At 49.2% G+C, this 26269-nt stretch overlaps 1 protein-coding gene and 1 non-coding gene across 2 annotated transcripts; one reads left to right on the forward strand and one right to left on the reverse strand.

Moving 5' to 3' along the window:
- The first annotated feature begins 879 nt into the window (after positions 1-879).
- On the forward strand, positions 880-25655 carry C1H22orf39 (chromosome 1 C22orf39 homolog). Its single transcript, XM_063964774.1, has 3 exons — positions 880-986; positions 10932-11099; positions 25402-25655. The coding sequence occupies exons 1-3, from the start codon at positions 969-971 to the stop codon at positions 25531-25533; spliced, it is 318 nt and encodes a 105-aa protein (XP_063820844.1). The 5' UTR covers positions 880-968; the 3' UTR covers positions 25534-25655.
- On the reverse strand, positions 9202-9329 carry LOC134932644 (U8 small nucleolar RNA). The gene has a single exon (XR_010179436.1). It is a non-coding gene; the product is annotated as a U8 small nucleolar RNA (small nucleolar RNA).
- Positions 25656-26269: the final 614 nt, after the last annotated feature.

Raw genomic sequence — 26269 nt, forward strand, 5'->3', positions numbered from 1 at the left:
CTTGCTTCTGGCTCTGTAAGGGGGCCGGCGGCGCGGCTCTGGGACTGAACAGCGAGGTCGGGTCCTGTGGTCGATCCCTCTGGAGCTAATGGTGTCCAGTAGCCTAAGAAGCCCAAGCTACCACCAGTTAGGTAGGTTCGCTTCTTCTCCCCTTAGTCCCTCGTTGCAGGGAGTCTGTTGCCAGCAGATCTCACTGTAAAATAAAAAACCTAAAATATACTTTCTTTCTAGGAGCTCAGGAGAGCCCCTAGTGTGCATCCAGCTCAGCCGGGCACAAGATTCTAACTGAAGTCTTGAGGAGGGTCATAGTGGGAGGAGCCAGTGCACACCAGTAGTCTAAAGCTTTCTTTTAGTTGTGCCCAGTCTCCTGCGGAGCCGCTATTCCCATGGTCCTTACGGAGTCCCAGCATCCACTTAGGACGTCAGAGAAATGTCTAGTTACGGCACTGTTGCTAGGTATCCATTTCTCTGAGCAGGTACCCCTCACCAGATCCTCTCCAGGGGTGAGGGGGTGGACTTGGATTGGATGGGATGGGGGGGCAAAGCATTTTGTCGCACCTCCTGGGCCCACCGCTCGCTAGTTCCGCCACTGGTAGAAGGTAATGCTGTGGCTCCGTGCTATGTAAAAGAGGGTGACAATAGGTAGCAGATAACTTAGGATCTGTGCTACGAGGAGCATGAGGGTGATATTAGATGCAGCTGTCACAGCAGTAGTTGTGCTAGTCGTAATAACAATAAAACGCATCTCTCCCCCCACCTCTGATGCGTGTAACTTTGAGTATGCTCACATACAGCCTGGCGGAACTGTGTTTGCTCAGACACTGACTAGCTGCTTCCGCCCTTCTCCGCCAGCCCTGCCCCTATTGCCTGCGTCAGGTCCTCCGGTAGCTCCCATTGGAGGCTTTGGTACGCCGATGTGAGTGACTTGTAGGTGAGGGGGCGGGCGCGGTGCTGCTGGAAGAGGAAGCATGGCTGACACCTGGAGGGTGAGGGAGCTAATGTGAGAAGTTACAGGGAATGACAGACGCAGGTTACCGATGATAGACATTTTGTATACACAAGGCGGTGACTGAGGCTTACTGGATTTGGCTGTTATAGTCCATTCATGTAATGATAGGAGGAGAGGGGGTCGGGTGGGAGTGTGTGTTGACAGCTGCTGGTGCGCTTTGAAAAGGTCATTATCGTATTTTTAAATCCAGGCTTCGTGTTCTCTATGCATCGTCTATGTGTACCAATTGCAGTGCTGCCGGAACTGCCACCCGTGCTGCACATACTGGTTGCACCACATGCACATAATGGTTGCCACTTTAAAGGTACTCAAGGCAAGATGGCTCACCGACGCAGCTTGTGGCATCCATTCCTTACAGTGTTCTGGTAAATTGCCATGATTGCTGCCACAAAGCTTGTCATTTTGATAAGTTTGATATGCTGCATATGTTAATACACTATTGGCAGATGCTGAACCACCTGTGAGTCTGTAACCTAATCCTTGCACCGAGTGGTGTCAGATTAGTGAGCTTTAATATTGGTTTCAACACTAATACATGAACAGTGGTCTGAGAATGCTGCATTCTTCTGGTTTCATTAAATGCATTGAAGTGGCCTCCATTGACCTTCAAAGTGGGAGTAATACCTGCGGTTGTAACTGGCATTTCAGCTTGCATCAGTGCCAGATTAAGGTCCACATGGGCCTGGAGCTGAAATTTCTGAAGGACCTATTTTGTGGGCGGATATGACCAGTGCTGTGGGGATGTGGTCTGAAAAGGGGGTGTTTTCTGAGTTATGGACTGTGGCTAGTACCTTTCTACAGTCACCTCAGTTGCCTTAAATCAACAGTGTATTGTGAGTCTATAAAAGTAAATGCCGCTTGTTAACGTGACTGAAAATGAAATATGTCAGATACAGTAATATGAGTACAACATATGTATGTTTTATAACATTTTACAATTAAATGCAAATGGTAATAACAAATCTATGACATCATAATGCATTAAACAAATAAAAAAAAATTGGTCATAAAAGTAGTAAAAAATAGATCTTTTAATCTCAAAAAATGTCAGCCATCTTAAGCAATGAATATAGGGTCCTGGTTTGTTTAAGGGTGGTCTTCTGTATGCCGAACGTCGGGATACCGGCGCACGGTATACCGGCACCGGAATCCCGACACCCGGCATACCGACAACTATTCTCCCTCGTGGGGGTCCACGACCCCCCTGGAGGGAGAATAAAATAGTGTAGCGCGCCACCGTGCGCGTGGCAAGCGCCGCAAGCCCGCAAGGGGCTCCTTTGCGCTCGCCACGCTGTCGGTATGCCGGCGGTCGGGCTCCCGGCGCCGGTATGCTGGTCGCCAGGAGCCCGAGCGCCGGCATACCGTACTACACCCATGTTTAATGGGGTTCATTACGATATGCCGGCGGTCGGGCTCCCGGCGACCAGCATACCGGCGCCGGGAGCCTGACCGCCGGCTTACCGACAGTGTGGCGAGCGCAAATGAGCCCCTTGCGGGCTCGCCACGCTACGGGCACGGTGGCGCGCTACGCGTGCCACGCTATTTTATTCTCCCTCCAGGGGGGTCGTGGACCCCCACGAGGGAGAATAAGTGTCGATATGCCGGCTGTCGGGATCCCGGCGCCGGTATACTGTGCGCCGGGATCCCGTCAGTCGGCATACAGAAGACCACCCTGTTTAATGCCATACAAAGCGCTTAACCTGCACTTACAGTATTCTAGGGTTGAGCCATTCACCCGAAAAACATCACAGCAGTTTCCTTTAGTACTGTAAATTGCAGTAGTAAGGACAGCAGCTTTAAATCATCGGCAGCTGTAAGTGGTGGCCATACAGGGTAACAAAATAGAAAGCAGCCTTTCTATTCTATGGAGTCCCTTTTGTGGCAGGTAGGAAAAACCCCTTCTTACCATTGTTCATGAACTACTGTATTGGCGTTGCGGCGATCATGTGTAACTGTACTGCAGAGCATGTGGGCTTGGCGTTGCAGCAGTTCTATGTAGTTGGCGCACTATATGCGCACTTACTTGTTTCAAACAAACTACGTAGTTGTCTGGTGGCAGCAGCAGCAGCTTAAGGTGAGGTGGTTGCAGAAAGGAGGAAAGGCCAGTCCTCAGTGTTCAGGCCACTGGTAAGTCTGGGCTGTGCCCCCCTTTAACTGTAGATAGTGGTTACCTTGCATAAAGACAATTACATTGTAATGTTTTTAAGTGAGGGCATTTAATGAAGGTGCCAGCATCTGATGCACTTATTCTGTGGTTCCAGGGTGTATTCTCTTTAAATGCAACATTGCGGTCAGCATTGTCTCAAGGGGATCTGGTCTTTAGGTCGACAGTAAGTAGGCTGACCACTATTGGTTGACAGTAAGTAGGTCAACATGGTTTCTAGGTCGACATGACAAAAGGTCAACATGAGTTTTTCAGATTTGTATTTTTTTTTTTAATTTTTTGAACTTTTTCATACTTTACGATCTACGTGGCCTACAATTGGGAACGGTAACCTGTGCCGAGCGCAGCGGTAGCGGAGCAAGGCACCTTGCCCGAAGCATGGCGAGCGGACACGGTGCACTAATCGGGGTTCCCGGTCACTGTACAGAGAAAATTACACAAAAAAAGTAAAAAAACTCATGTCGACCTATAGTCCCTCTTGACCTAGAAACCATGTCGACCTACGTACTGTCGACCAATAGTGGTCGACCTAGACACAGACGACCTAAGTCTGATCTACCTAACATACCACACCCGTCTCAAAACTCAAAGGTAAATATTGCTGCCTGTACTACATTAACTCACCCAACACAGAGCATCAGTGACCACTACATAATCCAGAGGGCTTCACTGACGCAATATAATACAGAGAGCATCTATGACGCCATTTAGTACAGAGAGCATCAGTGACGCTATATACCGAAAGCGTCAGTGACGCCATATAATACAGAGAGCACCAGTGACGCCATATAATACAGAGAGCATCTGTGACGCCATATAATACAGAGAGCATCTGTGACGCCATATAATACAGAGAGCATCTGTGACGCCATATAATACAGAGAGCACCAGTGACGCCATATAATACAGAGAGCGTCAGTGATGCCATATAATATAGAGAGCATCTGTGATGCCATATAATACTGAGCACCAGTGATGCCATATAATACCGAGAGCATCAGTGACGCCATATAATACAGAGAGCATTAATAATGCCATATATCAGGATTTTGGTACTTACCGATAAATCCCTTTCTCCGATTCCACAGGGGCCACTGGAGCGTAGTTACAATGGGGAAATAGTAGACAGTAATTGGGAGCTGGCACTTTAAAAATTCTCACACTGTGGCTAGCTCCTCCCCTACTATCTCCCCTCCAAGCCAGTCTACGTAAAACTGTGCCTGAGGAGAGCTGGAATAAACAAACCGTAAGGTAGAGGAGGTTAATGAAGCCCTGTAAACCAGGATAACACAGACCAAACCTGGAACAGAACCTAACAAACAACCGGCTAGCCCGAACTCAACAAGCAGTCATATGGTGATCTGCAAACCGTTAAGCATAAAACAAGGAGGAACAGCGCTGGGCGGGCGTCCAGTGGCCCCTGTGGAATCGGAGAAAGGGATTTATCGGTAAGTACCAAAATCCTGATTTCTCCTTCATCCACTAGGGGCCACTGGAGCGTAGTTACAATGGGGACGTCCCAGAGCTCCCAAAACGGGTGGGAGAGCGCTGAGAGTCCTGTAAAACCGCTCGGCCAACTGTGATGCAGAGGCCGCAAAAGTGTCAAACTTGTAGAATTTGACAAAACGAATGGCGGTCCGCCCGACATAAAGTATTCATGGAGACCCCACGGGCAGCTGCCCACGAAGGTCCCACAATGCGCGTAAAGTGCGCTGAAATGGAAAACGGAGGCTCCTGAGCAACCGCCAAGAAGACTGTCTGATGGTCAGATGTATCCAACAGCCCAGCATATGCTGGGACCCCGGCTATTTAGTACGGGAGCATCGTACAGAACAAAGAAGAAAAGCCCTTCGTCGAATAGCCTAAGACCGCTGTAGAGAGAGTCGGCGAGCCCTGACAACAGTCAAAGAGGACCGAAAAACACTAGTGTCAGATTTATATGAAAAACGGACATCCCCTTTGGAAGAAACGACCGCTGAGGCCGAAGCTCAGCCGGGGGAGTTGCCAATAGAGAACTCCCTGAAAGAGAGTCCAAACTTACGGCCGCCAGGCTAATCTCTTTTGGAAGAAAACCGAAAAAGGCAGAGACCTAAAATTCAGGTCAATGTGGTTTGAAGCGCAGCGGAGCAAAAACTCCCAGAGAAACCAAAGATGACGGCTGAATGGTAACTCAAAGAAGGGGAAAACCCCTTTTATCCTTAGTATGTCCCATACAGTTTTCCAAAAGTGGCAAAAGCGAGAAGAGGTAACAGACTTCTGAAATCAGGGCCCAGTAGGCCTAACCGAACTAGGGAACTCGTCCCTTCTGAGGTCTCGTGAACAGTCACACGGTTAAATGAAAACAGTGTAAGATTGAATAAAGAAAAGGGCCCTGTTGAAGTAGACAGTCCAGTCGAGGTAGGAGCCAAGGCTCCTCTACTGACAACAGGTGTAGCTGTATCTTCAAGTCATGCGTGGCCCAATCGGAGCCACCGAGAGGACTAGCACGCATATTTCCCTCCTGTGTTACCGAAAGAGAGGTAGAAATAGAAAAGGAGGCAGGATAGAATAACCAGAAAACTCCCAGGAGCCCTGAGGACATCCTCGGCTACTGCCGCCAGAGCTCACGTCCGAGAGTAGGAAAGGGTTAAAGAGTCAGTCAGAACGCCCTGAGGTCGATCCGAAATCTCCGCCAACAGCGGACCAGTTGACAAAACTCCGCGGAATGCCCCCTCACCCGGGAGTCTGACCTGGCGGCTTGACCTGGAAAGAAGATTGTTGTCCCCCGCTCAGAGGGGAATGTAGGCGACCACTCATTGCGTCGCAGCTTGACTGAAGAAATAGAGTACCTGGTGCCGAGGAAGGAAAAATCCTCCAACGGATTGTGTTGAGAAATGTCTACGAGGAGCATAATTTTGGATCCGTGTCGAACCAGAAGCTCCTGGATCCTCCGGATATTCAGAAGCCACCTAATGTACAAAGTGGGATAGTAGTAGTAGATTGTCCCATTAGGGAACCAACGTACTTTCTGCCCTTGGGAAAGATTTATTCTGTGATCTTCCTGAACCCTGTGTGAGTGGAAGAGAGACCGAATGGAAGTGGACTGACAGTGAAAATGAGTATCCTGTAATGCGAATCTGAGAAAAGCCCGTTGAGGAAACCCAACGGAAATCAGTAAACAGGCCTCCCTGCAGACAAGGGACACGTAAAACTCCCTATCTTGTCCAAAACTAGCAATCACAGACTGAAAGGATTCTAAGGCCAGAATAGGCCTGGCCGAGCCAACAGGCTTCGGAACGTGAAAAGAAAACAAAGGCCTGAGAACTGTCCTGATTCAAATGATATCTGAAAAACAGGGATCAACCTCCTTTGCGGTTAGAAGCATATGGAGCGCCGACTGCAGTATGACTCTCTTGACTCCTGAGACGGTTGTACTCCAAAATTTAGTCTGTAACCGCCCAAGCCTTCTCAGTACTCTCCGTAGGACCCCGACATGCGCCTACCCTGGGACCCTCCAGGTGGTAGGAAGGTTTGACCTGTAGTAGGTGTATAGGATGACTTAAAGTCAGACTGGACCGAGGATGCTGAACCTCTGCTTCAGCTTTTTGCCCTGAGATCCCCTGGCGACGGAGATATCGCTCGTGTGGAGTCGAAAGCTTGAAAGGGCACGGAAAAATCTAAAGGAAAGACCAGTAAAGGTCTGTCTTGGAGCTGGGGCAGTAGTAGGAGAAAGCAAAGTGGACTTATCTCCAATGGTTCAAGAAATCCTGCAGAAAGTTCCTTCCCCTGAACCATCTGCCCCGTAGGATTTCATGTTCACCTGTCACTGTCGCAGCCCCAGAGGTCGTCGGGTTAAGACAGCCCAAGCGAAAATGCAGGTTCCGAGTCTGCAGACGTGAAGACCTCCAAAGAACATAAAGCAGAATCGTGATTCTGACCCGTACCAAAGTATCAATTGATCCTGATGCGAAACATCCTGTAACCTAGAGGACAATTGTTCCACAACCTACCTGCTCCGGACAAGGTAGAACCCCGCTGCCGTATATGTGCGTTCGATGGATGCCTGAGCAAGGTTGCCTCAGGAAAAAACGGCAGCTTGTTGGACCGACGATACATTGAGGGGTATACCCTGGAGAGGTACTGATACCATTTCCTGCCGTCTGCGGGGAAAGGATAGGAAAACAAACATTGTTTGATACCTGAAATTGTGTATTCGGGTGTCTACCGGAGCCTGCCCAGCTCATCCGATACTGGACCAGTCGCTGTCATTTCGTCATCGGCGTTGTACCCTGATGGACTTGACGTGTCCGCCTCCTTTACCTGCAATATCAGACGAACTGCTGTATAATGCACCTGGATATTCTGAGACACTGGTTCAGATTCCACAGAAAACAGACATCATCAGTATTGTAACATGGAAGGTTAGCAAGGTTCCTTTAGAAACCTGGAGAGGTGAAATGACGTACAAGGTCTCTGGTTAAGAGTGACATTACCTGCATAATCTGAGCTGTTCAAACAGGAGTGTCCTGCAGGTGCGTGGAGGGTTAAGCAGATGGCTCCACCGCATACTTTACACCTAAGAGGGAATTCTTTGACTATCCCAGGTGAGACAAACGAAAGGAGAAAAGGTGGGTTAAATAAACACAGCCCTATGTAAGGTCTGCACTATCATATGTGACCGACACGATTCAAATAAACTTTCTGGAGCAGCGGAGACCTGAACCAGTAGCGCTGCGCTGTGGGACAGGAGTCTTAGCCCTAGGTTATAGGAGCTCCCCTTAAAGTTGTTTTTGTTTTTTTTTTGGATTCAAACCTCTGTTCAGATACCCGCTACTAGCGTACTGAGCTACAGCGCTATTTGTCTGATGCCTTACACACATTCCCAAATTACAAATAGCATTAGTAACTAGTGACACCAAGGAATAATAAAGGGAAGGCAACATCCCGCCCTGCGTTGAGGGCTGAAGAGATGGCTGCCCCGCACAATCCCCACCTAACAGGTATTTCTCTGACTGTCCAGGTGATATGAACGAAAGGAGAAAAGGTGGGTTAAAGATGCGTAGCCCTATGTAATGTCTGCAGTATAACCTGCAGTGACAGAGTAGGAGCTTTAAAGTAGGTTTTTGTTGGGATCACAACCCTGGTCCCTGTGTTCAGATGTCCCCGCTACTATCTGATGCCACACACATTCCCCAAATTACAAGTGACATAAAGGAATAATAAAGGGAAGGAGAACCCGGATGGTCACCCCAAATGGCGGTTAGCCAGTGATAAAAGCTGGGGAGAAATGTTATGTGGCAAGGCGGTGTTAACTCTTATAACTGAACATCCAATATACATGGGACCTTATCTATTTGTCTGCAAGATTAGCCCACTAGGCTATAGGAGACACTGCAAATATGAAGCCAGGTCTGTACCTGGATGTGGCAGAGGTTTCCCCTGCAGGGAAGAAATGGCCGCCAGAGTGAAACTCCTCTGGGCTATGAGATAAAATCTATATAGTGGATGACTGGATTAGTGCTGAGCCACTCTGACTATATTACATTCTCCCCAGCACCATGTGCATTAAACTCACATAAATGGCCATTACACTATAACAGTGGCCGGGGAGCGGAGAGCGCTGAGCCCGCTGTACAGAGCGGGAGTTAGCTCCGCCCCCCGGTTATGGCGCCTTATTGCAAAACTATATCTACCTAAGCGGGAAGCGTCCTGTACCCTCCGCTGGACCTGCGAGTCACCGCCGGGGAGCGTTGAGCCCGCTATGTAGCGCTAGTAGAGCCCTGTATCTGCGAGCCGCCGCCGGGGAGTGTTGCGCTGTACAGAGCGCGAGTCGCCGCCGGGGAGCAGGGAGCGCTGAGCCCGCTCTACAGAGCGGGACTTAGCTCCGCCCCCTCCATACAAGGCGCCAAATTTAAAAATTGCTTTGCGCTCCAGCGGGATCCCTGTGCCGGCTCTGTGAGTCGCGCTGAGCGGGGATCCGTGCGGGGAGCTGGGGGAGCGGAGGGGGGGCCGCACCAATTTACAGACAATGCCCCATTATGATCATGGTATCAGAATGACACACACCCCGTTGTCAGTCAGGGTTGTGCAGGGGATCTGTATAATCACATACTCAGCCTCCCCCATTCATCATGTCTGTTTCTCCATAAGGAGGAACAGGTAAGGATACAATGAAGCACTCAGTACATTACAGCCCCAGAGAGCCCTTCTGGAGTGGGTTGTACAACAATAAACAGTGCATTGCTCTAAAAACATAAATAGCCACCACAAATAAAGTACAGCTCACTCACCACTGCTGCTGTTCTTGGTGGATCGGCCCCGACACGCGCCGCACGCAGCGGTGTCCGGCCGCATATACTTACTGCTGCCCAGCTGCCAGAATCTTCTGCTTGATGGAGTGGCCCCGACACGCGCCGCACGCAGCGGTGTCCGGCCAACTCAGGAGAGCTCAGCGTCTCCCTCAGCCGGGGCCCATCCCGAGCCGCACGCAGCTGCGATGGGACCCCGCCGGCAGCTCCCGCGGTGCAGACTGGTAGTGGCAGAGCTGCCAGTCCGTGCGTGTGTGTGTGAAGAAAAATAAAATAATAAAGAAAAAATTTCTTCAGCTAAACCCAAGTGAACCAGCTCACCTCGGGCACTAACTAAGACTGGCTTGGAGGGGAGATAGTAGGGGAGGAGCTAGCCACAGTGTGATAATTTTTAAAGTGCCAGCTCCCAATTACTGCCTACTATTTCCCCATTGTAACTACGCTCCAGTGGCCCCTAGTGGATGAAGGAGAAAATACAGAGAGCATTAGTGACGCCATATAATACAGAGAGCATTAGTGATGCCATGTAATACAGAGAGCGTCAGTGACGCCATATAATACCAAGAGTCAGTGACGCCATATAATACCGAGAGCGTCAGTGACGCCATATAATACCAAGAGCGTCTAACCATAATTAACCCCATTATTCCCAATAGCATTTCCCTTATTATACTTCTCCCTCCACCCCCACTCAGGTGCTCACAAACTGCTGCTTTTTTCTGTTACATTCCCCTCACTTGTTGAAGATCATGTTGATCCTATTAGTGGGGGCACCAGGAGGCGGTAGGAGCTATGTGTGCAGTGCTGTAACACAGCCTCTGTAAGTCCCCAGCGTTGCACACATCGTAGAGCATTTTTTTTTATAACCATAAAATAATCAAATCAGCTGCAGTACAGAGTACAAATGATGTCCCTCTTTCCACTCTGTCCAGTGTCAGTGTCCTCTCTGTACCGATGCTCACAGTGCAGAGTTGAAAGTTAATCATTCCTTTACTGCTGCGACACCATTTGTGCTCATTCTTCCATCCACTCTGGCTTCCCCGCTATCTCCGCCCCCAGGGTGGACCTTATGTGACGTCATACAGTGCAGGCAGGGCTGAGTGTGGAGATCCTCACTGCTCTGCTGTTTTTAATGTCAGGGACCCGGCTTCAAGCGAACTGAGGTATTCTCCCGGGCAGGTAGGGGAGGTTGTGGCTCTGCAGGGTTTGCATTGGGGCCTGGGAGGCCGGCTGCTGGCAGCTTGTGATAGGAAAAAATGTTTTCCTGTCAAAGCTGCCAGTCTCCTGTGGGCCTATTTTCATGGGGAGGCCTGGAGCTGCAGCTCCATCCGCCCCATTGTTAATCCGGCCCTGGCTTGCATTGTTCAGGTTCCAGTGGGCACATGCCATTAAGCTGTGCACAGATGGACAATTGTCTGTGATATAATCACCTCTGCTGCTTGGGTCACCTAACATCTCTTTCTTTCGCTAGCCTCCCAGAGATTGTAATGATTACTGGGATGAATGGAAAACATGCAAGAGCCTAAGGAACCGCTTCCATTACTACTACACTCACGGTGGGGCACCATCCTGTCAGCAGTGGAAAGCGGACTACAAGACATGTAAGGAATGGGAGAAGAACAGGAGCCAGGCAGCTATGGTGAGAGCAGAAGATGAACATCAATCTCAACTAATGTATACATACAAATCAGTATATTGTTTTGCATAAACCTATAACATTCAGGTGCAGCAATTTGGCTTCATGTAAATGTACTTTAGAGCAATTTAAACATGCTTGGGATAGGCATATGAATATCCTTACAAAGAATTAAGGTTCAAAAAGGATTGCAATTACCTAAAGGATAAAACAAATGGGCAGACTAGATGGGCCAAGTGGTTCTTATCTGCCATCAAATTCTATGTTTCTATGTTATGTTTCTATGTTACTTTCCATTTCTTTTCAAGCGTATATATATGCCCCAGCAATGAGTGCCCTTATAGGCCCATACACATTAGACGAGAAAGTAAAAGATATCACTCAGAAGGGCCAGTCTGAGCAAGGTCTTTTACCCCCCCCACCCCACCATCGCTTCCTTCCCCGCTGGCATCGGCAGGTGTGTATAGTGTATAAGGGCTTTAAGTCTTGTCAGTTGTAGGCTGTCAGGGTGGTATTCATGTGACCGCCGGTCTGCTGACCGACAGTCACATGACCTCCTCCACCATCCCGCCGGCTCAGTATCCCGATGGTCGGCATGCCGACCAACAGGGACTATTTCCACTCGTGGGTGTCCACGACACCCATAGAGTGGGAATAGAACCAGTGGCGACCACAGGTCGCCACCGAGCCCGCAGCATGGCGAGCGCAGCGAGCCCGCAAGGGGCTTGCTGCACTTGCCCCTCCCCGCCGGGATCCCGGCGTCGGTATGCTGCCGGGATCCTGGCGTCGGTAAGCTGACCGGTGGTCAGGAGACCGCCGGTCAGCCATCCTACACCCGGCTGTCAGGTGTTCACCATGGTACTTAAACATGGTAGTCAGTTTAGTGAATTCATCCATATACACTGATCTGGCTGTTCAGACACATACAGTAGTTGAATGATGACTCCTGACACTGCATATGTGGGTTCATTTATACAGGAATGCTGGTGAAAATATATTATATTGATGGCCAATAAAACAACTGACACATCTAGTTGTGTTTTATAGGGGCGGGGGGTTGTTAATTTTCCTTGAGTAAGAGTAATGGGCCCTACAGATTCGGCGACCCGCCCAAAGGCAGATATGGCAGACGGACGGCGGAGTGGGGGGGGTGGCGACAGGGGGAGTAGTTTCTTCACTTCCCCTGTCGCCCAGATCCATAGCAGTGCAAGCTAATATGGACGAGATTGCCCCTATTGGCTTGCATGCATAAGCGACCAGGTACCAACGATGTACGAGCGCGGGGCAGCGCATCGTTCATCGTTGGTGTCTACACACTGAAAGATTATGAATGAGTTCTCGTTCATTAATGAATGAGAACGTTCATATCGTTCAGTTATATCGCCTAATGTGTAGGGCCTATAAGGCTGTTTACAAGTTGTGCATTCTGACTGTTCAGTTTGGAGCCTAAGGAAACAAATTATTGCAATGCGGCACCAAATTGTTCAGTGATCTGTTTGTTTTTGCTGAGCATACACAGTCAGATAAAATGCCTGTCAGACCGACAAACATTTTATCTGCCCATATGAACCCATCCGATATGGCCACACAATCTGTATTACTCTGCTGTAAAGGAAGAAGGAAATGATGGGCAGTCAGATGCGGGTGTAGTATGGCTGACCGGCGGTCTCCTGACCGCCGGTCAGCTTACCGACGCCGGGATCCCAGCGGGGAGAGGCGAGTGCAGCAAGCCCCTTGCGGGCTCGCTGCGCTCGCCACGCTGCGGGCTCGGTGGCGACCTACGGTCGCCATGGGTTCTATTCCCACTCTATGGGTGTCGTGGACACCCACGAGTGGAAATAGTCCCTGTTGGTCGGCATGCCGACCATCGGGATAGTGGGTGTCGGGAAGCTGCAGGAGGTCATGTGACCGTCGGTCACATGAATACCACCCGTCAGATGCGGCCAACCAATGATCGGATCAGTTGGATGATTTGAGCAAGTCCAGCTATCACTGATGGGTGGTCTTCAGTTTGCCGACTGTCGGGATCCCGGCGCACAGTATACCAGCACCGGAATCCCGACAGATGGCATGCCGACAACTATTCTCCCTCTTGGGGGTCCACGACCCCCCTGGAGGGAGAATAGATAGCGTGGCGCGCGTAGTAGCGCACCACTGTGCCCGCAGCGTGGAAAACGCAGCAAGCCCGCAAGAGGCGCATTTGCGCTCGCCCAGCTGTCGGTATGCTGGCCGCCGGGAGCCCGGTCGCCGGCATACCCTACTACACCCGTCACTGATTGGTCCCAGGCATTCAGAGATTGTTGGTCAGGTAATGGTATAATGTATAGGGGGGTACACACGGAGAGATTCGTGCTTAATTTGTAAGCAATCTGACCAGATTGCTTAGAAATTAAGCACCAATCTCCCCATGTGTAGGATGCCGGAAACAGCGATGCACAGCCCTGCGTGTTGCTATCGCCGGTACTAGATTGGCCTGCATGCAGGCACAATCTAGTACACAGGTTCTCAAACTCGGTCCTCAGGACCCCACACAGTGCATGTTTTGCAGGTAACCCAGCAAGTGCACAGGTGTCTTAATTACTCCCTGACACATTTTAAAAGGTCCACAGGTGGAGCTAATTATTTCACTTGGGCTTCTGTGTGGAGACCTGCAAAACATGCACTGTGTGGGGTCCTGAGGACCGAGTTTGAGAACCTGTGATCTAGTACATCGCTCACTTCACCGATGTGTGAAGTGAGCATTCCCCCCTGTCGTCCTGCGCTGTGTTCTGAGCGTGTGTACCCATTTTATGTCCTGGGTCAGGGATGAAAAGATCATTAGTGTCCACATTACAGAGACAAAACATGTTTCTTACATAATTCTTAAAGAAAGGAAATCTATTCATGTTGTACCAATTGGCCACATTAGTTTGATGCATAGCGAGGTAATCTTATACTAATGGCTTTACCGTTACTGGATATAATAGGATTTTAATTACCTACCAGTAAATCCTTTTCTTGTAGTCCGTAGAGGATACTGGGGTTCCATTTAGTACCATGGGTTATAGACGGGTCCACTAGGAGCCATGAGCACTTTAAGAATTTGATAGTGTGGGCTGGCTCCTCCCTCTATGACCATCCTACCAGACTCCGTCTAGGAAACTGTGCCCGAGGAGACGGACATACTTTGAGAGAAAGATATAAAAGGATAGTGGTGAGATCCCGAACCAGCACACACAAACAGAGGAAAGCTATTCTAACCCAACTTTAAACAGGAACAGCAACAGCTGAACCAACAATACTTGACCAAGTAACAGTGCAGGAAGAACGAAGCACCGGGCGGGCGCCTAGTATCCTCTACGGACTACGAGAAAAGGATTCACCGTTAGGTAATTAAAATCCTATTTTCTCTTATGTCCTAGAGAATACTGGGGTTCTATTTAGTACCATGGGGATATACCAAAGCTCCCAAACCGGGTGGGAGAGTGCTGAGGTTCCTACAGAACTGATTGACCAAACTGAAGGTCCTCAGAGGCCAAAGTATCGAACTTGTAAAACTTAGCAAACGTGTTTGACCCAGGCCAAGTAGCCACTCGGCAGAGCTGTAAAACCAAGACACCCCGGGCAGCCACCCAGGAAGAACCCACCGACCTAGTAGAGTGGGCCTGTACAGATTTTGGAACCGGCAAACCTGCCGTGGAATAAGCATGCTGGATAGTGACCCTGATCCAGCGTGCAATGGAAGCAGGACACCCAATTTTATTGGGATCATAAAGAACATACAGCGAGTCCGATTTTCAGTGACGAGCTGTTCGCTTTACATACACCTTCAAAGCCCTCACAACATCCAAAGACTTTGAAGTTGGTTGATGTAAAACGCAGACACCACTTTAGGAAGAAATTGGTGACGAGTTCTGAGTTCCGCTCTGTCCTCATGGAAAATTAAATAGGGGCTTTTGTGAGACAAAGCCCCCAGCTCTGACACACGTCTTGCTGAAGCCAAGGCCAACAGTGTGACTATCTTTCACGTAAGATATTTTACGTCCACCTCCTGTAACTGTTCATACCACTCCGATTGGAGGAACCGCAGCACCAAATTGAGATCCCAAGGTGCCGTGGGGGGCACAAAGGGAGGTTGGATGTGCAGAACACCTTTCAAGAATATCTGGACCTCGGAGAGAAGCCACTTGTTTTTGAAAGAAAATGGACAAGGCCGAAAATAGGATTTTAATACCTACCGGTAAACCCTTTTCTCCTAGTCCATAGATGATGCTGGGGACTCCAAAAGGACCATGGGGGTATAGACGGGATCCGCAGGAGACATGTGCACACTATAAGACTTTTACTGGGTGTGAACTGGCTTCTCCCTCCATGCCCCTTCTCCAGACCTCAGTTATAGGAACTGTGCCCAGGGGAGACGGACATTTCGAGGAAAAGGATTTTTGTTAAACTAAGGGTGAGATACATACCAGCTCACACCACAAACACACCGTACAACTGGATTAGCAGGAATACCAGATAACAGTATGAACGAAAAAACAGCAACAAGCTGAATATAACCAATACACAACCGTCGTGTAACCGAAAGCAACAACCAACAATACAACTGCAAGTAACAGTACGCACTGGGATGGGCGCCCAGCATCCTCTACGGACTAGGAGAAAAAGATTTACCGGTAGGTATTAAAATCCTATTTTCTCTTACGTCCTAGAGGATGATGGGGACTCCAAAAGGACCATGGGGTCTATACCAAAGCTCCAGACCGAGCGGGAGAGTGCGGACGACTCTGCAGCACCGATTGAGCAAACATGAGGTCCTCATCAGCCAGGGTATCAAACTTGTAGAACTTAGCAAAAGTGTTTGAACCCGACTACGTAGCTGCTCGGCAAAGTTGAAGTGCCGAGACCCCTCAGGCAGCCGCCCCAGATGAGCCCACCTTCCTGGTAGAATGGGCCTTTACTGACTTCGGCAACGGCAACCCAGCCGTAGAATGAGCGTGCTGAATCGTATTACAAATCCAGCGTGCAATAGTCTGCTTGGAAGCAGGATTTCCAATCTTGTAGGAAGCGTACAGGACAAACAGAGCCTCCATTTTCCTAACAAGAGCCATTCTGGCGACATAAATTTTTAAAGCTCTTACGACATCAAGAGATTTTGGCACTGCCACAGCATCCGTAGCCACAGGTACCACAATAGGTTGATTTATGTGAAATGAAGAAACCACCTTCGGCAGAAATTGTTAACGAGTCCTCAATTCCGCTCTATCCACATGAAAAGTCAAATATGGGCTCATGTGAGACAAAGCTGCCAGTTCTGACACTCGTCTGGCAGACGCCAAGGCCAAAAGCATGACCACTTTCCAAGTGAGAAACTTTAACTCAACCTTTCGCAAAGGTTCAAACCAGTGAGACATAAGAAATTGTAACACCACTTCAAGATCCCACGGTGCCATGGGTGGCACAAACGGAGGATGAATATGCAGCACTCCTGTCACGAAAGTCTGAACTTCAGGAAGGGCGGCCAATTCTTTTTGAAAGAAAATAGATAAAGCTGAAATCTGCACTTTTATGGAACCCAATTTCAGGCCCGCATCCACGCCGGCCTGCAAAAAATGGAGGAAACGACCCAAGTGAAACTCCTCCGCAGGAGCTGATTTGGCTTCACACCACGACACATATTTTCTCCAAATATGGTGATAATGCTTCGTCGGGACCTCCTTTCTAGCCTTAAGGAGAGTGGGGATGACTTCCCCGGGAATACCTTTACGAGCTAGGATTTGGCGTTCAACCTCCACGCCGTCAAAAGCAGCCACGGTAAGTCCGGAAATACGCATGGCCCCTGCAGTAACAGGTCCTCTCTGAGAGGAAGCGGTCAAGGATCTTCTATGAGGAATTCCTGAAGATCTGGATACCAGGCCCTCCGTGGCCAATCTGGAACGACGAGTATTGCCTGAATTTTTGTTAGTCTTATGATCCTCAACACTCTTGGACTGAGAGGAAGTGGAAGGAACACATACACCGACTGAAACACCCACGGAGTTACCAGGGCGTCCACTGCACTGGCTTGGGGGTCCCTTGACCTGGAACAATACCTCGGAAGCTTTGTGTTGAGGCGAGACGCCATCATGTCTATTTGAGGAATTCCCCAACGCCTTGTCACTTCTGCAAATACCTCTTGATGAAGGGCCCACTCTCTTGGATGGAGATCGTGTCTGCTGAGGAAGTCTGCTTCCCAGTTGTCCACGCCCGGAAGGAAGACTGCTGACAGAGCGCTCACGTGCTGTTCCGCCCAGCGGAGAACTCTTGTGGCCTCCGCCATTGCCGCTCTGCTCTTTGTTCCACCCTGGCGGTGTACGTACGCCACCGCTGTTATGTTGTCCAACTGAATCAGGACAGGTAGACCTTAAAGAAGGTTTTTCGCCTGCAGAAGGCCGTTGTAAATGGCTCTTAACTCCAGAACATTTATGTGGAGACCAGATTCCTGGCTTGACCATTTCCCCTGGAAACTTCTTCCTTGTGTGACTGCACCCCAGCCTCTGAGATTTGCATCTGTGATCAGCAGGACCCAATCCTGGATTCTGAACCTGCGTCCCTCTAGAAGGTGAGAACTTTGCAGCCACCACAGGAGAGAAATTCTGGTCCTGGAAGATAGACTTATTTTCCTGTGCAGGTGAGACCCGGACCATTTGTTCAGCAGGTCCCACTGAAACACCCGGACATGAAACCTGCCAAATGGAATGGCTTCGTAAGCCGCAACCATCTTCCCTAGCACTCGAGTGCATTGATGAATCGACACTCTTGCCGGTTTCAGAATCTCTTTGACCATGGTGTGGATTTCCAGAGCTTTTTCCGATGGAAGAAACAGTCTCTGTAGTTCCGTGTCTAGGATCATGCCCAAGAAGGGCAGCCGAGTTGTCGGGATCAACTGAGACTTTGGCAAATTTAGAATCCAACCATGATGTTGCAGAACCGTCAGGGAAAGTTCCACATTTCTTAGCAACTGCTCTTTTGATCTCGCCTTTATCAGGAGATCGTCCAAGTACGGGATAATTGTGACACCCTGCTTGCGTAGGAGTACCATAATTTCCGCCATCACCTTGGTGAAGACCCTCGGGGCCGTGGAAAGCCCAAACGGCAACGTCTGAAATTGGTAATGACAATCCTGCACCGCAAATCTCAGGAAGGCTTGATGAGGAGGATATATCGGAACGTGTAAGTAGGCATCTTTTATGTCGACTGATGCCATAAAATCCTCCCCCCCCCCCCCCTTCTAGGCTGGAGATCACAGCTCGAAGAGATTCCATCTTGAACTTGAAAGTTTTCAAGTACGGATTGAGGGATTTTAGGTTCAGGATCGGTCTGACCGAGCCGTCCGGCTTTGGCACGACAAAGAGGCTCGAATAGAACCCTTCCCCCCGTTGGGACGGGGGAACCGGGACAATGACCCTCTGTTGACACAGCTTTTGTATCGCAGCATTTACTACTTCCCTTTCTGGAATAGAAACTGGCAAGGCTGATTTGAAAAATCGGCGGGGGGGCATCTCCTGAAACTCCAGTTTGTACCCCTGGGACACTATGTCTAAGTCCCAAGGATCTAGGCCCGATTGAAACCAGACCTGACTGAAGATTTGGAGACGGGCCCCCACCGGCACGGACTCCCGTAGGGGAGCCCCAGCGTCATGCGGTGGACTTGGCAGAGGCAGGGGAGGACTTTTGGTCCTGGGCGCCACACAGCAGGCGACCTTTTTCCCCTTCCTCTACCTTTTTGTAGCGAGGAAGGACGAGCCCTTTCCTTTTTTGTATTTATTAGGCCGAAAGTACTGCATCTGATAATGGAGCGCCTTTTTCCGTTGTGCGGGAACATAAAGAAGAAAAGATGACTTACCCGCAGTAGCGGTAGACACCAGGTCAGCAAGGCCGTCACCAAACAAGACACTACCTTTAAAAGGGAGAGCTTCCATAGCTTTCTTGGAGTCGGCATCAGCATTCCATTGATGAATCCACAGCGCCCTCCTGGCCGAGACCGCCATGGCATTGGCCCTTGATCCCAAGAGGCCAATATCCCTCGCCACATCCTTTAGGTAAGCTGCAGCGTCCCTGATAAAACCAAGAGTCAAAAGAATGTTATCCTTTCAAGGGTAACCATGTCAGATGCCAAAATATCAGCCCACTTAGCAATAGCACTACTCACCCACGCCGACGCCATGGCAGGTCTGAGGAGTGCACCCGTAGTGACATAAATGGCCTTTAATGTCGTTTCCAGCTTGCGATCTGCAGGATCCTTGAGGGCAGCCGTGTCAGGAGACGGAAGCGCCACTTTTTTGGACAGTCGGGACAGAGCCTTGTCCACATTGGGAGACGACTCCCATTTCTCCCTGTCGCCAGAGGGGAAAGGATATGCCATAAAAATTCTCTTGGGAATCTGCCACCTTTTACCAGGCGATTCCCAAGCCTTTTCACAAACAGCGTTCAGTTCATGAGAGGGGGGAAACTTCACCTCAGGCTTTTTCCCTTTAAATAAACAAACCCTTATATCTGGAACAGGAGGTTCCTCAGAAATATGTAAAACATCTTTAATAGCCACAATCATGTACTGAATACTCATTACCAATTTTGGATGTAAACTGGCCTCATTAAAGTCGACACTGGAATCAGAGTCCGTGTCTGTCTCTGTATCTGCCATCTGGGTAAAGGAACGTTTCTGTGACCCTGAGGGGGCCTGTACCTGAGACAAGGCGTCCTCCATGGATTTTCTCCACGTTTGTGTCTGAGAATCAGATTTATCCAGCCTCTTAGACAATAACGCCACATTTGCATTCAATGTACTCAACATATTCACCCAATCAGCAGTCGGCTGTGCCGACAGTCACTCCCAAATCCTTCTCTGCGCCCGCAGTAACTTCCTCCGGGGAGGAGCACTCAGCCTCAGACATGTCGACACACGGTACCGACACACACTCACACTGGGCGAAGGGGACAGACCCACAGGGAAGCCTGTAGAGAGAACACAGAGGGAGTATGCCAGCTCACACCCCAGCGCCCATATACTACTAAAAAATAATATATGATGTCTGCGCTGTTTATATATAGCACCAATTGCCTTTGCCCCCCCGTTTTGCTCCCTGTACTTGTAAGGAGAGTGGAGGTCCGGTCCAGCGTCTCTGCATGCACTGTGAAGAAAGAAAATGGTGCTGGTAAGCTGTGAGGCTAAGCCATGCCCCCTCCTGGCGCGCTGTAGTCCCACCAAATTTAAAATATTATACTGGCGGGGGTTTCATATCTAGTGCCCAGGCACCACTAATATGCATTTTTGCCAGTGAAAAAAGGCTCCAGTAACCTGCTGCCAGGGTGCTCCCCGCAGCGCCCTGCACCCTGTGAGTGCCGTTGGTGTGTGTGTGTGGGAGCATGGAGCGCAGCGCGACCGCTGCGCTGTACCTCCGTTACTGAAGTATTCTGCCGTCACTGAAGTCTTCTGTTCTTCTAATACTCACCCGGCTTCTTTCTTCTGGCTTCTGTGAGGGGGTGACAGCGCGGCTCCGGGAACAAGCAGCTAGGCGCACCAAGTGATCGAACCCTCTGGAGCTAATGGTGTCCAGTAGCCTAAGAAGCAGAGCCCTTAACTCAGAAGAAGGTGGTCTGACTTCTCTCCCCTCACTCCCACGAAGCAGGGAGCCTGTAGCCAGCAGGTTTCCCTGAAAATAAAAAAGCCTAACATTAAAGTCTTTCCAGAGAAACTCAGAAGAGCTCCCCTAGTGTGTGTCCAGTCTCTCCTGGGCACAGAATCTAACTGTAGGAGGGGCATAGAGGGAGGAGCCAGTTCACACCCAGTAAAAGTCTTATAGTGTGCCCATGTCTCCTGCGGATCCCGTCTATACCCCCATGGTCCTTTTGGAGTCCCCAGCACCTCTAGGACGTAAGAGAAATCTGGACTTTTATGGAGCCCAGACGTAGGCCCACATCCACACCTGCCTGCAGAAAAGGCAGGAAACATCCCAGATGAAATTCCACCGCAGAATAGTTTTTCTTCCAAATACGGTGGTAATGTTTATACGTTACCCCCTTCCTGGCTTAGATCATAGTCGGGATAATCTTGTTGGGGATCCCTCTTCTGGCTAGAAATAGCCGTTCAACTTCCATGCCATCAAACGTAGCCACGGTAAGTCCTGATAGACGAACGGGCCCTGTTGCAGAAGATCCTCGCGAAGAGGTAGAGGCCACGGATCTTCAAGGAGCATCTCCAGAAGGTCCACTTGCCAGGCCCTTCTTGGGCAGTCCGGAGCAAATTGCTTGAACCTTTTCCTTTTTTTATTCTTTTTAAAATTCTTGGGATCAGAGGAAGTGGAGGAAACATGTACACCATCTGATAGATCCATGCAGTCGTCAGAGTGTCTACCGCCACTGCCTGTGGGTCTCTCAACCTGGAACAATACTGCTTGAGCTTCTTGTTGAAACGAGAGGCAATCATGTCGTTTTGTGGATATCCCCATCGATGTGTCAAGCACCTGAACACTTCCGTGTGCAGTTAGTGTCTGCTGAGGAAGTCTGCTTCCCTGTTGTCTACATCTGGAATGAAGACCGCTGACAATGCCACAGCGTTTTTTCCTGCCCAGAGGAGAATTCTTGACACCTCTGACATTGCTGCTCTGCTTTTCGTTCCGCCCTGTCTGTTTATGTACGTCACAGCAGTCACATTGTCCGACTGGACCTGAATGGCCCGATCTTGAAGAAGATATGAGGCCTGCAGAAGGGCATTGTATATGGCCCTGAGTTCCAAAATGTTGATTGGAAGGATGACTTCCTGACTTGACCATCTTCCTTGTAAATGCACCCCCTGGGTGACTGCTCCCCAACCACTGAGGCTTGCATCTGTGGTTAACAGAATCCAGTTCTGAATTCCGAACCTAGACGAGGTGAGAAGTCTGTAGCCACCACAGAAGGGAGATCCTGGCTTTTGGCGACAGACTGATCCTCTGGTGCATGTGAAGATGCGATCCAGACCATTTATCCAACAGATCGAGCTGGAAGGGTCTTGCGTGAAACCTTCCATATTGAAGCGCCTCGTAAGAGGCCACCATTTCCCCCAGAAGGCGAATGCATAGATGCACCAATATCCGGGTTGGGTTCAGGACATCCCGAACCATAGACTGGATTACCAATGCCTTTTCCAATGGAAGGAACACCTTCTGCGACTCGGTGTCCAGTATCATTCCCAGGAATGGAAGCCTCCGTGTCGGCTCTAGGTGAGATTTCGGAAGGTTCAAAATCCACCCGTGATCCTGGAGAAGTTTGATTGAGAGACCAATGCTGTCCAGCAACCTCTCCCTGGACGGCGCCTTTATCAGAAGATTGTCCAGGTATGGCATTATATTCACTCCCTTTTTGCGGAGTAGAAACATCATCTCTGCCATTACTTTGGCGAACACCCTCAGTGCCGTGGAGAGACCAAATGGCAGGGTCTGGAACTGGTAGTGAAAGTCCTGCACTGCAAATCGTACATAAGCCTGATGAGGCGTCCATATAGGAATGTGAAGGTACGCATGCTTGATATTCAGAGACACTAGTAATTGCCCCTTCTCAAGACCTGAGATCAATGCTGTCAGAGACTCCACCTTGAACTTGAACACTCTTTAGAACGGGTTCAAGGACTTGTGGCTCAGAATCGTCCGTACAGAATCGGCCAATTTCGGTACTACAAACAAGTTGGAATAGTACCCCTTGTTTTGCAGATGAGGTGGAACTGGACCAATGACTTGAGTCTGTACCAGTTTTTGGATGGCATGCCGTAAAGTTATACTTGCCTCTTGTGAAACTGGTAAGCCTGATTTGAAGAATCTGTGAGGTGAGAGCTCTTGCAACTCCAGTCTTATAACACTGGGAAATAAGATCTATGACCCAGGGATCCCGGCACGAACTTGACCAGATGTGACTGAAGATGAGCTCTGTTCCTGAGCACCTGCAGTGGTGGGTTTGCGTGGTTTACCTCTTGCACCTCTGGATTTTACCTTAAACTTGGCCGTCTGAAAGGACTGTAAATTTGTAGCTTAATAAGCTTTCCTGGCTGGGGGAGCTGCGGAAGGAAGATACGTAGACTTACCCGCAGTAGCTTTGGAGATCCATTTGTCTAGTTCATCTCCAAACAATGCCTCTCCAGTAAATGGTAGGCCTTCCATGCCTTTCCTGGAGTCTGCATCAGCAGTCCACTGGCGTAGCTACAAGCCCCTGCGTGCTGACACTGCCATAGCAGTGGTGCGTGCATTAAGCAAGCCTATCTCTTTTATGGCTTCCACCATAAAGTTCGCAGAATCCTGTATATGCTGTAGGAGTAAAACAACATCCCCTTAGACAAGGAATCTAACCCCTCAAGTAGGTTAACTGACCATTTAGCAATGGCTTTTGTGATCCACGCACATGCAATAGTGGGTCTCTGGGCCACCCCAGCAGCTGTGTACAATGATTTGAGTGTAGTCTCAATTTTACGATCAGCCATGTCTTTTAGGGAGGCTTCACCAGGGGCAGGCAATACAGTTTTATGTGACAGCCTAGAGACTCATGCGTCCACTATCGGTGGATTTTCCCATTTTTTCCTAATCTCCAGAGGAAAAGGGAAAGATGAGCAACCTTTTAGGGATTTGAAATTTCTTATCAGGATTATCCCACGGTTCTTCAAACAGGGTATTTAATTCCTTTGATGCAGGAAAAGTGACTGAGAACTTTTGTTACATTAAAATAAGATTCCTCTGACACCTTATCAGGAATTTGCAGAACATTTCTGATAGCCTCTGTAAGAGCCTCTATTCCCTGTGACATAGTAGCATCCCTCCCCCTCCAAATCTACCTCACCCTCCTCCATGTCTGACCTATCAACATCAGAGTCAGACTGCAGGATATGGGCCAGAGTTCGTTTTTGCGGACAAATGGGAGGGGATTGAGACGCTGGTTTGAGGATTGAGTCTCTATTCCTAAACTTATCCACAGTCTGTCTTGTATTGTGTCTTTCTCTTTGCGGGATAATTTTGTAGCAATATTGGAAAACATTCTGTTAATGGAATTAACCCACTCCGGTTCAGCCCCGCTATTCTGGAAAGGTGCACTGCCCTGAGTACCCAGTAGTGAGCCCCCTGGTGAAGAGGAACACTCCACTGTACAAGAAACCCACTCTTTGCCTGACATAATGTAAATGTGATAGCACACACACACACACACACAGGAAAAGGTTAAGCACAATTAACCCACAAAGAGCCCTTCAGGGAGACACAGAGTTATTTGGAGCCAGCCCCCAGCGCGCCCTTATCGCTAATGCCAAGCTTAGCCGGGTCGCAGACCAAGTACCCTGATAGGGGACTTAGTACACTAATAATCGTTCTTCCCTGCTATGACCCCCTGGTACCGCTGAGGTAAACTGGAGTCACTCCGGAGGAGCTGTGCGTCCCTGTCAGTCAGCGTCTGTAACCACTGCAGAGGGAAAATGGCGCTAGGGAACTGCTAGATCCGCTCACAGTGAAGGCCCCACCCCCTCAACGGCAGTCTTCCCATTTTTTTTCTTTTTATACTAGCTAAGGTAATCTGATGCTTAAAATGGAGAGAAAACCGTTTTAAGGCTGTTTTTGCCAGTGTGGGTACTGTGTACAGTGACGCAGCTGTGTACTGTGTCTGGAGATGCATTCCGCCCCGGTTAGAATCCGTGCGTCTCCGTACCCTCATGCCGCCATAATGGCCGGTGACATGCTAACCGGGACTCTGGCTTAGTACTCACCACTCTTCTGGCTCTTTTAGGGGTGGCGGCATGTTGGGGGAATGTACGCTCGCTATGGTGGGGCTTGCGAATAAATAGTTCCCTCAGGAGCTCAGTGTCCTGTCAGTGGGGAACGGGACCATTAACCCTTCAAGAGGTTGAGCTGTTCCCCCTCCCCCCTAAGTCCCACAAAGCAGGCAGACTGGTGCCATCCAGCCCTGCCTGAAAATAAACATATAAAATAAATGCAGAAAACTCTTCAGGAGCTTCCATAAGCGTGACCGGCTCCTCCGGGCCCATTTTCTAAATGGAGTCTGGTAGGAGGGGCATAGAGGGAGGAGCCAGCCCACACTATCAAATTCTTAAAGTTCCCATGGCTCCCAGTGGACCCATCTATACCCCATGGTACTAAATGGAACCCAAGTATTCTGTAATACATAAGAGAAACTGTAGTTTTGAAAGTAGTTGTTTCTGGTTTTGCAAGTACTTGAGCGCCAGTAAGTCTCATGTTTGTGATAACATGTAGCTTAAACCTGTTGCTTTAGTAGTAGTATGCGATTCAGCTTGTTTATAGTATGATTTTTGTTTCTTCAGGAAGCTCTTGTAGAGAGTGAGAATGAAAGGCAGAGAGAGAAACTAAAGCACAACCCAGTATGGACAAAGAGAAAGCATCCTCCCCAAGACTGGCATCTACCCCTGAACAGAGATAACCCTAACAAAGACTGAGCCTGTCACTCTGTCCGTGAAATAACGGACTCTGCCTGCTGCCTTACATGTGCCACAACCGGGTTCTTGTATTCCTGTGTACAGAAACACCCCCATCTGTATTAACAACAACCCTATTTAAATTATGTTGTATGTCTTTTTTTTTTTTTGTTCTCCATGGAAAACTATTTATGTGCAGCTTGATATAATATTGCAATACTTACCTTTTCCACTAAGTAAAAATGTTTATTTTCAAAGAACAATTGTAAGATTTACAACTTGTATGTATGGACATTGAACACCACCTGTCAAAGGCAAAACCTTCTATATGCTCGACAATTTACTTAAAACATCCCTCTGTACGTATCTTACACGGAATGTAGTTATGATACTGCCCGTCACATTACCTCCCCCTATATCCCAGCACCCTCACCATCCTAACGGTCAACATGCTGAGCTACAGGGACTATTGCCACCAAGCCCGCAAAGGGCTTGTTGTGCTCGCTGTACCTCCCCTCCCCTCCCCCCAGATGCTGGCATCGGTATGCTGCTCAGCGGTCACTCAATACACACCCTCTAACACTGCAAGCATAAGTAATATGGAGTCAAATTAAATTTGACAGAAGGCATGCATGTGGCCCCTCCTCTGTTGTGTTTGAAAGCATGGATAGTATGATTATTAAGCCCCTCACCCCCACAAACACTATGTAGTCTGTAACTAATGTATGAAAAAATAACAAACCACATACAGACAAGA

Source organism: Pseudophryne corroboree, chromosome 1 (assembly GCF_028390025.1).
Source record: "Pseudophryne corroboree isolate aPseCor3 chromosome 1, aPseCor3.hap2, whole genome shotgun sequence".
In the NCBI taxonomy this organism is placed as follows: Eukaryota; Metazoa; Chordata; class Amphibia; order Anura; family Myobatrachidae; genus Pseudophryne; species Pseudophryne corroboree.